This window comes from Diospyros lotus, chromosome 5, assembly GCF_014633365.1.
Source record: "Diospyros lotus cultivar Yz01 chromosome 5, ASM1463336v1, whole genome shotgun sequence".
NCBI classification, from domain to species: domain Eukaryota; kingdom Viridiplantae; phylum Streptophyta; class Magnoliopsida; order Ericales; family Ebenaceae; genus Diospyros; species Diospyros lotus.
Genome location: NC_068342.1, coordinates 9,574,102 through 9,590,588, shown reverse-complemented (window position 1 = coordinate 9,590,588; position 16,487 = coordinate 9,574,102). Strand labels below are relative to the sequence as shown.

The window sequence follows — 16,487 nt, the reverse complement described above, 5'->3', positions numbered from 1 at the left end:
ATCAAGTCATTAATATGTTCGAGGGAGCCATAATAGAGGAAAAGATGTCGGATGGAGATTGGGATGACCTCGAGGTAGTCGAAGCCAATATGATGGGTGTCGACTACCTTGACTCGGACGACGAAGAAGAATAAGCAACTGTGCACGACAACCCAGATGGACCCACAACCAAGTTTGAAGACAACACAACAAACAATGATGCTTGGGTCTGGAAGTCAGCCAGCCCATAGAAAGAATCGTGGATGACTTTATTTCGCTTATTAGTGTGTCAGATGTGTGCTATGTGCTTTTCTTAAATGATGTTATATATATCGTGTTATGAAATGAAATTCCGTTTTGAAGAAATTCTCGTGGAATGAGATTTCGTCTTGTCTTTCAGATGGTAACTACAAGGCAACAAAGGAACATGACTCCTATCAACCCCAATTGAGGAATTGAGGATGTAAAAAACAATGGGAATCACCGCTACAGTCGCGCCGATAGTAGTAGCATCCGGACTATGGAACAAGAGACAGAAGCAACAGTTGCCGAAGGACGATTCGGTCTGGGAGGCATTTAAGAATGCCTTCAACGATAAGTATTTCCCTCTTAGCTAGAGGCAAACAAGAGCTGGGAGTTTACAAACCTAAAACAGATCGGGGAAATGTTGGTGGCTCAATATGACACTCGATTCAATCAACTCATTAAGTACGTGCCAATGTATGATGCTGATGAATGGCAAAAGGCACAAAATTTTATGTCAGGGCTTCGAGTGGAGCTGCTGCAGGCTTTGAGCACTTGGTCGATCGACTCCTATGAAGCAAAGCTTTGGCAACAGAAATGAATCTTCTTCAAGTGAAGCTCATTAGGTCTGGTGAAACAAAGGGAAATTTGGAACAAAAATCGGGAAATAAAAGTTCCCAAAACAGCAAGCAATGCCCCAAATGCAAGAAGAACCATCTGGGGAGGAAATGCTTAGCGAGGACACATAAGTAAAGACTGTCGCAAGAGAAAAGAAACACCTCCAGTGAAAGACCTAATGAAGGTGGTGTGCTTTCAGTGCGATCAATTAGGGCACTATTCAAGGAACTGTTCGAAGAAGCCGAAACTCAGATAAGCAGATGGACCAGTTGAAAGAGCAAGAGAGGCTCGTGGGACTTGTCAGGGATGCGTCTACAACCTCACCAAGGAAAATGTGGGGACAGATCCTGTAATCGTACAAGGTACGCTCTTTATATTGGATACCCTTGTACATGCATTGATAGACACTGGGTCAATGCATTCATTTATGTCATATGCTTTGGTTGAGAGTTTGGGAGTAGAAACTAAACCTATGGAATCTCTTATAGTAATTTCAACACCCATGGATAAAAGTGCAAGGTCTTCAAAAGTGATAGAAGGATGCGAAATTAGCTTAAGTGATGCTCAATTTCAAGTTAATCTAATTTTGCTAGAAGTATATGACTTCGACGTAATCTTAGGAATGGACTTCTTGTCTAGATATGATGCCAGCATAGATTGTCGAAGAAAAATAATGATCATAAAGAAAATCAAAGGGGAATGGGTCAAATTTCGGGGACAAGGTGACCCCAAGAATGGAAAAATGATTTCGGCCAAGAAGGCAGAAAAGTTGATAAGCCAAGGAGCCCATGGATGTATAGCTTATGCTCGTTTGGAAGAGAAAGAAGTATCAGAGCTCAAGGAGGTACATATAGTATGAGAGTATGAGCATGTGTTTTCGGAAGAATTATCAGGATTACCGCCACCTCGAGAGATCGAGTTCTCAGTTGAGTTAGTGCCAAGAACCAAATCGATATCAATTCCTCCATATCGAATGGCTCTGAAAGAAATGAAGGAATTGAGGAGTCAACTTCAAGAACTGACATATATGGGATTCATTAAGCGAGCACATCACCGTGGGGCGCACCGGTGCTATTTGTAAAGAAGAATGATGGAGTTTGAGAATGTGCATTGATTATCGACAGCTGAATAAAGCCATGGTAAAGAATAAGTATCCACTTTCAAGGATCGATGAGCTGTTCGATCAGCTGCAAGGAGCAAGAATATTTTCAAAAATTGACTTAAGGTCTGGATATTACCAATTGAGGATTAAGCCTGATGATATTCTGAAAATGGAGTTTCGATCAAGGTATGGCCATTTTAAGTATTTACTTATGCCATTCGGGTTAACGAATGCTCCAGCAACATTTATGGATCTCATGAACAGGGTGTTCCGACCCTATTTAGATCAGTTTATAATCGTATTTATAGATGATATATTGATATATTCCTCGAATGAGAGCGATCACGAGGAGCACTTAAAAGGCGGTGCTAGGAACTCTCAGGAAGCATCAGTTGTATGCCAAATTCTCAAAGTGCGAGTTCTGGCTACCCCAAGTCGCATTTATTGGACACGTGATCTCTGCCGAAGGAATCTCGGTGGATCCGGCAAAAATTAAGGTTATCCAGGGATGGAAGTAGCCAATGAACATGACAGAGGTACGAAGCTTTTTGGGATTAACGAGCTACTATCGTAGATTCGTGGAAGGATTTTCAAAAATAGCCGCATCTATAATAAAACTCATACGAAAAGAGGTCAAGTTCGAATGGACTGCCAAGTGCTAGGAAAGTTTCCAAGAGCTCAAGGATCGACTAACCACAGCACCTGTTTTAGCAATGTCAGGTGGGCCCGGAGGATTCGTTGTGTATACGGATACCTCTAAGATAGGTTTAGGTTGCGTGTTAATGCAACACGAACGAGTGATCACGTATGGATCGTGACAGTTAAAGAGATAAGAAGTAAACTACCCGATGCATGATCTGGAATTTGCAACCATGATATATGCTCTGAAACTATGGAGACATGACCTGTATGATAAAACCTTTGAGGTGTTCACAGACACAAGAGCCTGAAGTACGTGTTCTCACAAAATGAGCTAAATCTTAAACAATGACGGTGGATGGAGTTTTTGAGGGACTACAACTGCACCATTCGATATCACTCGGGACATACCAATGTGGTGGACGACACACTGGGTAGGAATGTGCCTATTTCTATTGCCAGGATGATAGCCCGTGAGTGGTAGATGTTGGAGGCTTTTAGCCATCTAACGGTGAGTGTAGTACCAAATGAATCGTTCGTCCTTATCGCTGGCATAGTAGTTCATCTAGATTTGGTGAACGAAATATGGGAGGCATATGTGGATGATAAGTGAATACATTTATGGGTGGACGAGCATGGCCAACCTAAGAGATCTGATTTTGAAATGCATGATGGCATACTAAGGTTTCGAGGAAGGATTTACGTGCCAAATTTGAAAGAATACTTGAGGCAAAGGATTTTAAATGAAGCCCACATAACTCATTTTATAGTACACTCGGGAGCCACGAAGATGTATATAGATTCCGAGAAATCTATTGGTGGCCGGGAATGAAAACAAGTGTTGCAAGGAAAGTAGCTCAATGTGATACCTGTCAGAGGGTAAAGATCGAGCACCAAAGACTGGCTTGGCTCATGAGACCATTAGATATCCTAGAATGAAAATGGGAGCATGTCACGATGGATTTTGTGACAAGGTTTCCTATGGGTCATAAAGGTAATGATGCAATTTGGGTCATCGTAGATAGGCTAACGAAGTCAACACACTTCTTGCCTATGCAGATGGATAGGCCAATACGAAAGTTTACGGAACAGTATATAGGAGAAATAATCAAACTTCATGACATATCGGTAAGCATAGTCTCAGACCGGGATCTGAGGTTTACCTCAAGATTTTGCGGAAGCTTGCAGGAGTGTATGGGGACTCAATTGAATCTTAGTACGGCTTATCACCCGTAGACTGATGGACAGTCTGAAAGAACCATTCAAACGCTAGAAGACATGCTAAGGTCATGTGCCTTGGATTTTGAGGGTAATTAGGAAGAGCATCTGCCCTTGGTGGAGTTTGCTTATAACAGTAGTTACCACAGCAGTATAGGAATAGCACCTTATGAGGCTCTATATGGAAGAAAATGTTGATCGCCTATCTGTTGGATTGAGGTAGGAGAGAGACAAATATTGGGACCCGAGCTAGTTCAGCAGACTATGGAAAAGATTCGAAAGATACAAGAGAGAATCCGAACCACACAAAGTCAACAAAAGTCTTATGTGGACAAAAGGATGCGAGATTTGGAATTTGAGATAGGAGATCATGTATATCTAAAGGTATCACCTCAGCATTTGGCAACATAGGGAAAGAAGAAAGGTAAGTTAAGACCCTGATTTATAGGACCCTATCTGGTCAAATGACGAGTTGGACCGTTGGCTTACCGTTTAGAACTTCCTATTAGCCTGTCTAACATCCATGATGTCTTCCATGTGTCTCAGCTTCAGAGATATATACAAGATCCGACCCAGGAAATTCGAGTGGAAGTAATCGAGCTAAGAGACGATTTGACTTATCTAGAGTCACCCAAGCAAATCTTAGATCGGCGCGACCAAGCTCTGAGGAATAAATTCATCCCGCTGGTGAAGATTCAATGGAGAAATCACACTAAAGAAGTAGCTACGTGGGAGCTCGAGGATACGATTAGGGAAAAATATCCCCAGTTGTTCGAGGAAATAGAATGAGAGTAGCAAAATTTTGTGATTTTTATTAAATGTACTAAGAATGTTGTGAAATAAAGAGATAATTATGAACAGTACGTTTACATTTGAGAAAATATAGACTATTCTTGATGTGTGTGATCCATGGTAAAGAGCTACAACGAGATATTCTGTAAAAGACAGTATGCCCGATAGGCATTATTTGTATAAGTAGTACAAATTGATGTGGTTGCAAAAAGATTGATGATAATGCTTAGCTAAGAGATGGAAGACGTTGCTCTTATAAGTTGTTAGCCAAATATCAATGTTTTAGTAGGTATGAATGCAAAAATTTCGAGGATGAAATTTCTTTAAGGGGGAGAGAATGTAATACCCCAGAACTGGGTTATTGTTTTAAAGAAAAAATGGAAATTCGGGGAAAATAAGCATCTAAAAAGCCCGAGAAATTTACCGAATCAACCGAATGAAGAACCCTGAAGATTAAATGTCTAAGGAAATAAGAATGCCTTTAACGAGCATATTGAGGCATGATTTTTAAGACCGAAAGAAATCGAATCAGAAACCGTTTTTGGTACAATTATGGATCGAGCTAAAAAACTGAATTGTCGTACGAGACTCCCGAGAAGATAATTAAAGCCTTGGGAAGCTTTGGTTCATTGAGTAGGACAACCTTTCGGAAGTTTCAAGAAGAAACCAAGAGGTTTAAAGCCAAAATGGAAATTCGGGCCTAAGTGTAATTTTTTAAAATTACCCGATGAGGGTCAAAATGACATTTTTCTGAAAGTTTCAAAGGAGAAATGAAAAGATTAGAACTTAAGGGACTTAATGGAAATATTCAAAAGTTGAAGGACTTTTGTTAAAGAGGGCCAAAATAGAAAAGACAAAACAGTAGGGCAAAGGTGTAAAAAATGAAAATCTTGGCCATGGAATCTAACCAGGCCACGGGAGTGGCCAAAAGCCACTGGGTTAGCATGGGGGTGGTCAAGGATGGCCAAAGAGTGATGATGAGCAGATAATGGCCATCGGGATGGCCGAATTTTTGAGAAATTCGGCCAAGAAAACTGGCCGCGATGTTGAGCCTTGCAACTTGCTTTTTCGATCGCGTGTTGATGCTTTCAGGTCGATCCAGGGGAGGTGAGGACGTTTAAGGCAATGGGTGAGGCGACCAAGGCCATTTCGAAGCTCAGTTTTCACCTATAAATAGAGCTCATGATGGCAAAAAATTTCAGAGAATGGAAGCTCAAATCGAAGGCATTTTTGAACAAATTGAGAGGCAAGGATAGAGGGCTTTTGTTACCCATAAGTTGGAGAGCATTTTTAGAGAATTTGGCGAGCAACGAAGTAGAAACGAAGGAGATCCGAGGCTTCGCCAGCCATAGGCGAATCGCCTAGCCAAGACTTCGAGCTTCAAGTTGATCGGCTTCCCGACCTCCTTTCGAGCCATCTCAGGTACCATTGTGATCATCTTGGCATGTAGTTTAGTAAGGTGTGAAAATTTCATTTTTCTGGCAAGCCGTCGCCGGAGAAGATGACCGACGCATGAAACTCACGCGTCAGTCTCACTCACCCTACCATACGCTGGCACATGCGGGCTTGGTTTTTTTCTACAATTTTTTTTAATATGCTGAGAAAAATATTTTAGGATTCTATGTAAAAAAAGATTTGCAAAATAAGTGATCTATGTATTTATTTTGGATTATTAGAGAGAATAATTGGAGAAAAATAGAGAAAAAGGCAAGAAAATTAAGGAAAAATAGTTTTTATTGATTATTTAAATGAATATCTTGCCTAGGGTGTCTTGTGATTTGAGGTGAAACAATTGGTGCGATTTTCAAAGTTGGCACAAAAAATGAGGCAAGTTGTATGCTTTTCAAGGTATCCCGATTTTTGATAAAGGTGAGTGGTTTTGTCCCTATAACCTATATACGATATAATTATCTTTCTATGCATGATATTTATGTACGTTATGATTATCTTCGTCATATTTGTTCATATTCTATTGCAATTAAAGTTGTGATATTCATACGGCACGATATTATTGACATATTGAATCTCATGCATGGGATTTGGACGTCGTCCTAAGAGTGTAGTCGTAATTCTCTAAGGGCAATTGATGGAACAACATTAGCCTTATTCTGCAAAGGTTATGAATTCTGTCTTGGGTTCCATGCCGAGCTAGTGGGCCAGGGAAGTTATACTAGGGTATCGGTTTATAAATGTTAATGCATCATTCATGCTTATCTAACCCTCACTTAGAAGATTTCATCTTCTAATAGTGGACTATATCCTTAGAATATTCCACATTTCAGGCTAGATAAGTGACCAGAAGGGCAAAGAAGTAATCGAGGCATGAGCTTGACAGAATTTTTGTGGGCCCCATGTGAGGCCAGTACCATCTATTACATTCAGTTGTATTGTTTAGATTTTAACAATAATTGTAATATTATATTGAGTGGATGATGTGTATGTACCCAAGTATGTTATGTTTTCGAGATTTCTTATAGGTTCTGATCTTGCTTTCGCTTACATTTAAAGTGTATCACTCTTTCATTATGTTTGGGAGTATTAATGATTAAAGTTTATCTTGAGGATTTTTTGTTGGTTTATATTAAAAAAAAATTATAACATATATTAATGCCCTGAAAGGCGGGGTGTTACAAAATTGGGCTGGACAATCCACTTATTATTGAAAATTAGCCCACGTAGTTGGTTTTCATGAAATGGATTTAATTGTGGTGGAGTTATTAAAAAAAATGATATTTTATTTTTAAATTAATATTTTAAATTATTTTATTGTAAAAGTTAATTGAAAGTAAATAAAAAATTTAATGTTGACCTCTAATAAAGTGAATAGGAAAGAAAACTAACTCAGAACTCAATACTATGCAAATTAAGACTACAAAGAACAGAATCTAAACAATTTTTAGACGAATATGAAAACTAAAAATTTTGAGATAAAATTTGTGATCAATGATTACGAAAATGTTGAGATAAAATTTGTGTCTATGATTATGAGAACGACAAAGACGAACATTAAGAGGAAGAGGGATAGGAGGCCCTACATGAATTATAGGAGGGAGAGGAGGCCCTGCATAAATTATTCATACCTTTTTGGTGTGAAAGACATAATCATAATCTCTTACCCTTCGTTTTTTATAATTGACCCATATATAGCTAGAAAGGAAGGGGTAGTGTTGTGCATTCACAATTTAACCGTGAGTTTTTTATATAAGAATGTTATTTGGATATTTAAATTTAATATTTGTAATAATAGTTTTTTATTATTGTCTTTTGCATTTATATTCATACGATAGAAAATATAAAATGTTATCATAGATATCAAATTTAAGAACTTTGATTGAATATTTTGGTTTCTGATAATATTTATTGACCTCTCTTTCGTGTTTTTAATAAACTTAGAATTCTTTTTTTCTTTTTCAATGGTATTCAAATATATTGGTGTATTTAAGTAATATGTTTTGAGCTGGTATGATAGAATAATTATTTTTCATTATTAATTTTTGGTGCTCAACTTTTGTTTTTACATAAAAAGTAAAAATTTAGCATGTTTGAAAATATTGTGCTCACTTTTAGTATTATATTTTTTTTTCCCTATTTTTGTGACTCATTTGACCTTTTTTCAACCGTAACAAATGGTGATGTTAGAATAAGATTGACTAAGACTCTTAAGAGTTAAAAGTTTAGTTGGTCTCCTTGCCTAATGATACGATTGAAGAGACGCAAAAATAATTAGCTTATAGTGAATGGTTAAGAAAGAAAGAAATAGAAATATTATTTAATGATAGAGAATGAAAATTTTTTTTTTTGTTTTTAAGTTTTGAAAAGTTATGAAATTTTTAAGTAAGGAAAATGAATAATCAAATACTATTTTTTTTTTTTTTTTTGCTTTCGATATTGAAAAATAGAGAGAATTGAAAAATAAAATTTAAAAATAAAAATTATACGAAGGAGCCCTTAAATCTTTTATTTTTCATCCTTATTTATGTTTTTATTAAATAATGAATATTTATGCAATTCAATTGATGTTAACTTATGGCGAGTTGGGGACGACTACCACTGTAAAGCAGCCCCTTCCAACACTCAATACACATTTTGGGATTACTCAACCCAGTGAGCAAGTGTCGCAGTGATGCATCTGCTATCATTCTGACGACCCTTCAGAAGCAGCCAAAATAATGTCATATTACATGATGCATCTTCTTGTCATATGTCCTCAGAGATTACCCCTTTCTGCAACGCTATTGGTGGCAACTTAATTATGGCTGAAGTGGAGACTTGTGCAGATATGGGAGTGCGATTTTGTTCACTCCTGTGACGGGTTGATCTATCATCTTTATTATTTTTGTGAGAGTGAAAAGTAACGAGTCAATAATTAAAAATTATTTTATATTATTTCATTATTTTTCATCTTCATAAAAACAATAAAGGTGATGATCACCGTTAAAAAAGGTGAACAAAATTGCGCTTCAAAAATGGAGAATTTCTTTCAAGAAAAATGCCTTAGAAAACCATCCCATGTTGAGAAACGTACAAGTGCAGAATGATATTACCATTAGCAGTGGGCACAATTTTGATTAAATTAAAATAATTAAACCAAATCGATTGTTTTGGTTCCGTTAATTTTTTTTAAAAAAATTAATTTTTATTATTAGATTCAATTTTTTGTTTGAAATAATCAAAATAATCAAATCAAATCGAACTTAAAAAACAACTTCATTTTGGGTTTACTATAAAAGTAAAAGTGAAAATATGCCACACAAACATGAAAAAGAGAAGTCCCAGGATATAAAAGGCAAAAGAACCGAACTGATCCTTCCTTTGATTGGCCCTCTCCCTCCTCCATCGTCTCCAACTCTCTGGCATGATAGCACCATCGCCCTTTCCCATGCCAACGTTGAAGCCGATGCGACACTTTCTCTCTACCTCCGACACCGACTGTTGTTTTTTTTGTCGAAGCAACAACCTCTGTCACTTCCTCTTTACCTTCAACGCTTCCTCTCTAACGTCGACGCCGACTTGGACCTCCAACGCTTACAACAACGCAGACTTTAACGTCAACGATGATTGCATCTTTTTTTCCTCCAATTTGCACCACCGTGCTGACTCGTCGACACTGATGGCGCCTTTGGTAAGTTTTCGACAACTTCTATTTTACATTAAAACCTAGTTCTACTAAAATCCAACCATTAGATGCTTTTGTGAATCACTAAGCCAAAGCGAATCTAATAGTCAATTCCGATCATCGAAATCTGTCATGGACGGTGGCCGACTACGTTTTTCCATAAACGTGTTTTGAGTTTTTTAACTATAGAATTAATTTTTAGATCTACAAAAAATTAACCATCCGATCAAACTCATTTTTTGATATATGAATCACCGGCTAGCTACGTGGTTGGTGACAACAGTATGGTAGAACTAATTTTCGGTCTCTTTGGTTATTTTCTAAGTTAGTTCAATTTTCGATTTGATTCAGTTACCATGGTTTAGATTTCGATTAGTTAGAGTTTGTTGATCGGTTCAGTTTGGTTATTATATGTGAGGCGATTCAGTTCAATTATAACTAATTGCACACTCCTAATTACTAGTGGTTAATTACAAAAAATATTATGTTAATTATAAAGATAATTAATACCATATGATTTAAAAACAAACGCATCCATATATTAAAGAATAATATTAAGAATCATTACTGATAATGATGTTATTAATCATGTGTCACATTCTTAGTGTCATTAGTCATGTGTCACCTCTTTATTGTCAACAGTCATGTGTCACCTCCTAATTAAAAGACGTGTTAAACAGAGATAATAATAACATATGATTTCTTTAGTCTCCTCTAACGAGGAGACACTACATAATTGATGACACCGTCATCAATTACAACTTCTAATATTATTCTATATTAAAGGTAAATACAAGGTCTTTTTTAGCTTAATCAAGATTAAAAAATCTCCTTCCAATAAAATGAGCTCATATTATCTCTATTTGCCTGCTGCAAGCGATTTATATATTATTGGGTATTTTAAATAATTTCTCTGGAGGAATAATCAAACCCTATTGGCCGCCACCATTGATCTCCTTTCAAGGAGATTTAGTCTCCTTATAACTCACTGTAAATGTTTTTTCTGCTTGGAACTTACTGTAAATGTTAGACAATAATTTATTGTAGATGTTTTAGGTTTTTCCTTTTTTTATTATAGCCATCAAACGTTGATAAAATATACAGTTTTTTTTTTTTAATACACTGTATGAAAAGAAAAAATATTTAAAAATTTAAGTCAAAATTCAGCAATATATATTCTTATTTTTACCTAATAAACCATATATACACGCACATCTCTTCAATTAAGAAAAATCATATAATGAATAGTTAAAACTGATACCTATAAATTCTTATTAAAATTTAGGTAACTAGCCAGTGTCAAGTACAATGGTTAATAACGGCTTAGTTGGTAGTGCTAGCCACAACCTATGTCCCATTGACTCATGGTGATCCAAAATTATACCCTGTTTATACTCCATAATTAATATTTATACTTGTTTTGTGTTTTTATAAGTTTAATTATGTCAAACTTAATAAAATTATTAAATGATTTAGGAAGACGTGTTATTTATGTATGAGAGATTTATGTCTAATATTTATTATCTTAAATTTTAGTCAAATGAGAATGAATTAATAGTATTACTCAGAATTGGGAGCTTCAGATAAATCATAAACTATTATAGTTTTAGTGATAAATATACTAATAATATGGATCAAAATTGGTAACTTTGTAATTATTAAATGGAAGACGGAAAATATTTTTTAGTGATGAAAATGTAACTAGAATTTTATTTATAAATGTATGTGTTAGAGCAGCAAAATCACAAATAATATCAAATATTTTTGTGCCAAGTCGATAAGACTATCTTTAGACTATAAAATAGCAAAGAGATATTTTGGTTGCTAGTAAGTATGTTACCAATGCAAATAAATTTGTCGCTAACTTATTATTAGTCATAAAAAAATTAATCATTAATGAATAATGATACGTTTTGAAAAAATAATTTTGTTGCCAATATAAGTTTGTGATGAAAATTTACAATAATTAAGAACAAAATATTATGGGATTGAATCAATTTTGTGACATGAAATTAGGCAGCAAATGCAAATGCAAATGCAAATGTATAGTATAATTGGAATAGAATCATGTGATTGGTCCACGACTCGTATTCGTGACAAATTGAGAGATATGCTTTCCATTATTTAAAACTTGTTATGCCAATTATTGAGAGACCTTTTCAAAATTTTTATTGGTGGGGAACAGAAAACAGATAAACGTGATTCCTTTGATCCACCTTTACTTTTTTGGAAGACTGCAAAAGTGATTATTCTTACTTTAATGTGAGCATTTGCTTTTTTGTTCTTTTCTTAATTGCTTTGTAATAAATTAATTTGAGTGCAGGGTAGAGGAGGGCCCCAAACCAAACCATAATTGATTGATGAGAAGAGTCGTTTTACTAGATCAGATAGGTCTACATATACATTTATAGAAAATGAGTAAAAAGACGAAATTGTTCTCTGCTCTCTCCTCTTGTCTTCCATGACCTTTGCTTCACCTTATCATCATGCCTAGTTGCTATGCCGTCGTTGTCTCGCCTCACTATCATCGTCGTCTTACTTTGCCAATCGTCGCTGCATCTACAATGACGGTCGACGATGGTAGCGGGGCGAGGCGACGGCAGTGTGGCAGCAAGGCACGACGGCCATGGGAGACGAGAGGAGAGAGCATAGTAGGGAGAGGAGAAGAGGGACAATTTCGTCTTTTTACTATAATCTGATTATTTTCTTATTTGCAGTTCGTTTCTTGATTTGCTTCGAGGTATTCTTCTTAGCTCTCTATCTGTGCATTTCGTTTAGAGTCGCGTGTGGTTCTAAGGAGTTTTAAGTTTATTGAGTTTTTCAGGCGATTCACTCATTCATTTCAGCCATCTCGCATAGCCAGGTATTTATGAATATATGATTACAGCAATCTATATCTTTGCAACAATCATGTTCCTAATTTTTTAAATTTTAAAATGAAAACGCCCTCCTCCTTGCTGTAGCAACATGAAACGAGAAAAATTTCTCAGTGAAAGTAGAATTTTACAATTAATTATTAAAATTTCGACGGTGAGAAAATCGTCGGAAAAAGTTGAAAAACCGCCGATAAAAGTTTTACCAGCGATTTTAATAACAGCCGGAAATTTCTCCGTCGGAAAATTCTTGCCACGATTTATAGGTTTTATAAACCGCCGATAAAATAATAATACTGACGGTTTTTCCAAACCATCGGAAATTTCCGACAGTTGTAGAATCGCCGGCAAATGAAATACTTTACCAACGATAAAAATCTTTTTCCAACAATTTAAAAACCGCTAGTAAAGTGCTGAACTTTAGCAGCGGTAGAAACCGCCGGAGATATCTATACCATAGCCAGCGGTTTTCAAAATCGTCGGTTATTGTGTTAAATCCCCAGCGGTTGGGGATTGTACTGTTTTCCCGACGGTTTCTCAAACCGTCGGAAAAATTTCGCCAGCAATACCAGTTCTTTTTATAGTGCTGAATTTTTAAACAAAATTAATCACATTTCCTCTCTGATTGTAATCATATTTCAAAATTGTAGATTAACATCAACAATAAATTTATAATTAAAATAGTATATTATAATTAATATGAATTGTCAAAAAAATAAAAATTAAAAGTAGTGTTTTATTTTTTAAATTCATATTCAAAAATAGATTTTAAAAAGGCTAGAAAGTAGAAATAATTATTGGTGGAATTACAATAATTCCACTTAGATAATTAAAAATTGTCAAAACATATTTTCATAATAGATAATAAAATATAAAATTGAATAAAATAATTTAAAAAATAATTTGTATTAGATAATAAAATATATATAGAGAGAGAAATTTAAATTTGAAAAATCAGTTAAAGGAATAATGTCATTTAAATTTTAATAATTATCAAAATATATGGTAATTTAAAAATATATTAAATAACATTAATTATAAAATTTAAATAAATAAGTTCTTTTAAGATTATTTTTATTGTTAAAATAAAATTTAATAAATTTAAATTTTAAAAATGTATGAAGTGACATTAATTTATAGGTATATAGGTAATTTAAATTTATTTATAAAATATCAAATAAATTTATTTAGAGGGGAGTCAAATAAATTTATCTCTAAAAAATCAAATAAGAAGTTATATAAGAATTTTTTAGAAAATGTTAAGATAAATTTAATAAACACTTAAAAATAACAAATATCTATAATACTTCTCACATATTTCACCTCATATCTTGATTAATAATTATTTCCAAACACTATAGTTCGGTAATACTGAATCTTTATTTTTTTTTCCTGTTTTCATCCATCCTCGCAGCATATATAGAAGGGGGAAACCATGTCCTGCCCAGCCCCAGCCCCAGCGCCTTCTGAAGAGTACAGTTACAGTTTCGGTCCTGAACCTGGGAAATTCTGGGAAGAATGGGACGTCAGGATTCTAATTCTATACATCCTCTATACTCAGTTGTACCTCCTCATTTTTGGACGCGTTAGAAGGAAATGGAAAAGGAAGTTCTTGATCAATATGAATGCTTGGTTCCTGTATATTTTTGCTGACTTGTTGGCAACTGTAGCTCTTGGGAAGCTTTCAAAAGTCGAAGATGATGAAAAAAAAAAGTTTGTTAAGGGGTTTATGGGCACCGATAATCCTTTTCTATCTTGGAGGTCCAGACACAATAACTCTCTTACGTGTGGATGAAACTCAGCTATGGACGAGACACTTAATATCACTGTTAGCACAAGGTGCAAGAGCGTCTAACGTTTTGATTGTGACCTGGACTTCTTCTGGACTCGCGATTCTGAGTTCGTTTATTTTGATTTCTGGAATTATCAAGTATGAGGAGCGAATATGGGCTATCAAGTCAAGAACCCGGAAATCTCACCGAAGAGGAAGCCTGAGCACAAAAAACAAACCAAGCACGCGATCGTTGTTGAAGGTTATATCTGTTTCCAGACCTTGAAGCCTCATATTCCTGGCTATCATGTGCCCAAGAGTTCGCTAGATGAATTCATCAAAGAGGATAGAACTCCTTGGCACATTTTCAAACAGATTGAGATTGAGTTGGGGTTCATGTATGATGTGCTCTTCAGCAAGGTAGGCACAATTTTTACCGCATGGGGTTTCATTCTCCGGTTTATTACCTTATCTTGTGTAGTTTCTGTGTTTGTGGTGTTCTTCATGGTTTACAAGCCTGAGACTATATATTTCGATATTGATAAACAAATTACCATCATTCTGCTACTTGGAGCCATTTTCTTGGAGATAGTTGGACTTCTTCTTCAACTTGTTTCAGACTGGGCGGTGGTTTGGGCATGGAAGCACCAGAGCAAGTTGTCAAGTGCAGTACTTTTTCTTCACGAACATCGAATTTCTAAGAGGGAAAGATGGTGTGTGGAAGTGGGACAATTTAGTTTACTGAACTGTTGCACCAAATATGAGGCGACGGTGTTCAATGGAATGGTGCGGGCTGGCTGGAGGAAACTTCTAAGCAACAATTTCAGCTTGCCTTCGACGAAAGCAGAACCAACTTTGAAATTAATCATCAATCAGCTTAGAAAGAGATCACAGGAGAATTCCGGACAACCTTCCCAGATATCATCCATGAAAGCAGGTGAGTGGACCCTTTCTAACTACGGATTCGAGCAAGCGCTCATGTGGATCATGAACGGAGACTTTGGCTAAGCTATTGTTCTGTGGCACCTTGCCACAGACATCTGCTATCATTCTAAAGATGAAAAACCTAGATATGAATCGGAAGCAGCCAAAATATTGTCATATTACATGATGCATCTTCTTCTCATATGTCCTAATACATTACCCTTCTGCAACACGGATGGCGACTTCTGGACCGCTCGTGAAGATATAATGGAAATTCTGAACAACCAAAAACTTACACTCGCTGATCAATGTGAGGGCCTGAAAGAGATACCTCAGGAGCGCTGCAAAAGTATCACAGTGAAACGTTCGAAAGATCTTGCCAGTGCGTTGATGCAGAAGCCGAACAACGAAGGATGGGAGATCATGAGCAGTATGTGGGTGGAGATGCTGTGCTATGCCGCGAAGGAGTGTAAACTGAAATACCACGCCCAAGAGCTCAGACATGGCGGAGAATTTCTGACTCATGTGTGGCTGCTACTCATGCACTTCGGCATATATGGAGACCAAGAGAGAATTATACCTCCAGATTTAAGGCCAGATGCGGAGGAAGGAGCCAAAAGTTTAAACGATCTCTGTCAATCAATGAAGTTTGAAGGCTGTTGACTCAGTTGCTTTGATAATCCCACGTAATATACAGTCCTTCCAAATTATCCAGCTGCAGTATGGGAAAGTAATTTACTAGTCTTTTTTAACTTTTTTCCATTTTGCTGTTAACGAAGTGATTGTGTGCGTTAGAATGTGAGATATTTTGCGGTGAAGAAATTTAGTGTTAATTGGGAAGGAGTGTATGTCTTTAAATTTAAGAATGTTGTTTAAGTAAAGAAATATTTGAATTGTTGTGTAAGGTAAATCTTGTCAATACAGCCTTTGTTAATGAAAAAAAAAGTAAGAAAAGAGTTGTTCTAATCAAGGTTGTTAAAATCGGGATTTTAAGTGGGATCGACAAAGGGTCCATAAAATCGGATCGTAAAATCGAATCGTAAAATCGTAAGATTTTAGAGATAATTAAAAATACCCTTTAATTTTTGTAAATATATGTTTATAATAACATAATTTTGTAGAAAATGAATTAATATCATTTAATAACCTGATTATTCCTTATTATAATTCAAAAGATGATACTTTCAAAATATAGCTCAAAAACTAACAGGT

At 35.7% G+C, this 16,487-nt stretch overlaps 1 protein-coding gene across 1 annotated transcript; it reads left to right on the top strand.

The window, feature by feature from the left end:
• Positions 1-14,046: 14,046 nt before the first annotated feature.
• On the top strand, positions 14,047-16,084 carry LOC127801592 (uncharacterized). Its single transcript, XM_052336840.1, has 3 exons — positions 14,047-14,613; positions 14,727-15,288; positions 15,361-16,084. Exons 1-3 carry the CDS (start codon positions 14,278-14,280, stop codon positions 15,936-15,938), a joined length of 1,476 nt encoding a protein of 491 aa, XP_052192800.1. The 5' UTR covers positions 14,047-14,277; the 3' UTR covers positions 15,939-16,084.
• Positions 16,085-16,487: the final 403 nt, after the last annotated feature.

What these genes read in the sequence shown, in the direction of transcription:
- LOC127801592 (XM_052336840.1), top strand. Translation starts at nt 14,278, where the DNA reads ATGATGAAAAAAAAAAGTTTGTTAAGGGGTTTATGGGCACCGATAATC. An exon ending in GCACGCGATCGTTGTTGAAG is followed by an intron (nt 14,614 to 14,726) that starts GTTATATCTGTT and finishes ATTTTCAAACAG; the next exon opens with ATTGAGATTGAGTTGGGGTT. An exon ending in GATATCATCCATGAAAGCAG is followed by an intron (nt 15,289 to 15,360) that starts GTGAGTGGACCC and finishes ACTTTGGCTAAG; the next exon opens with CTATTGTTCTGTGGCACCTT.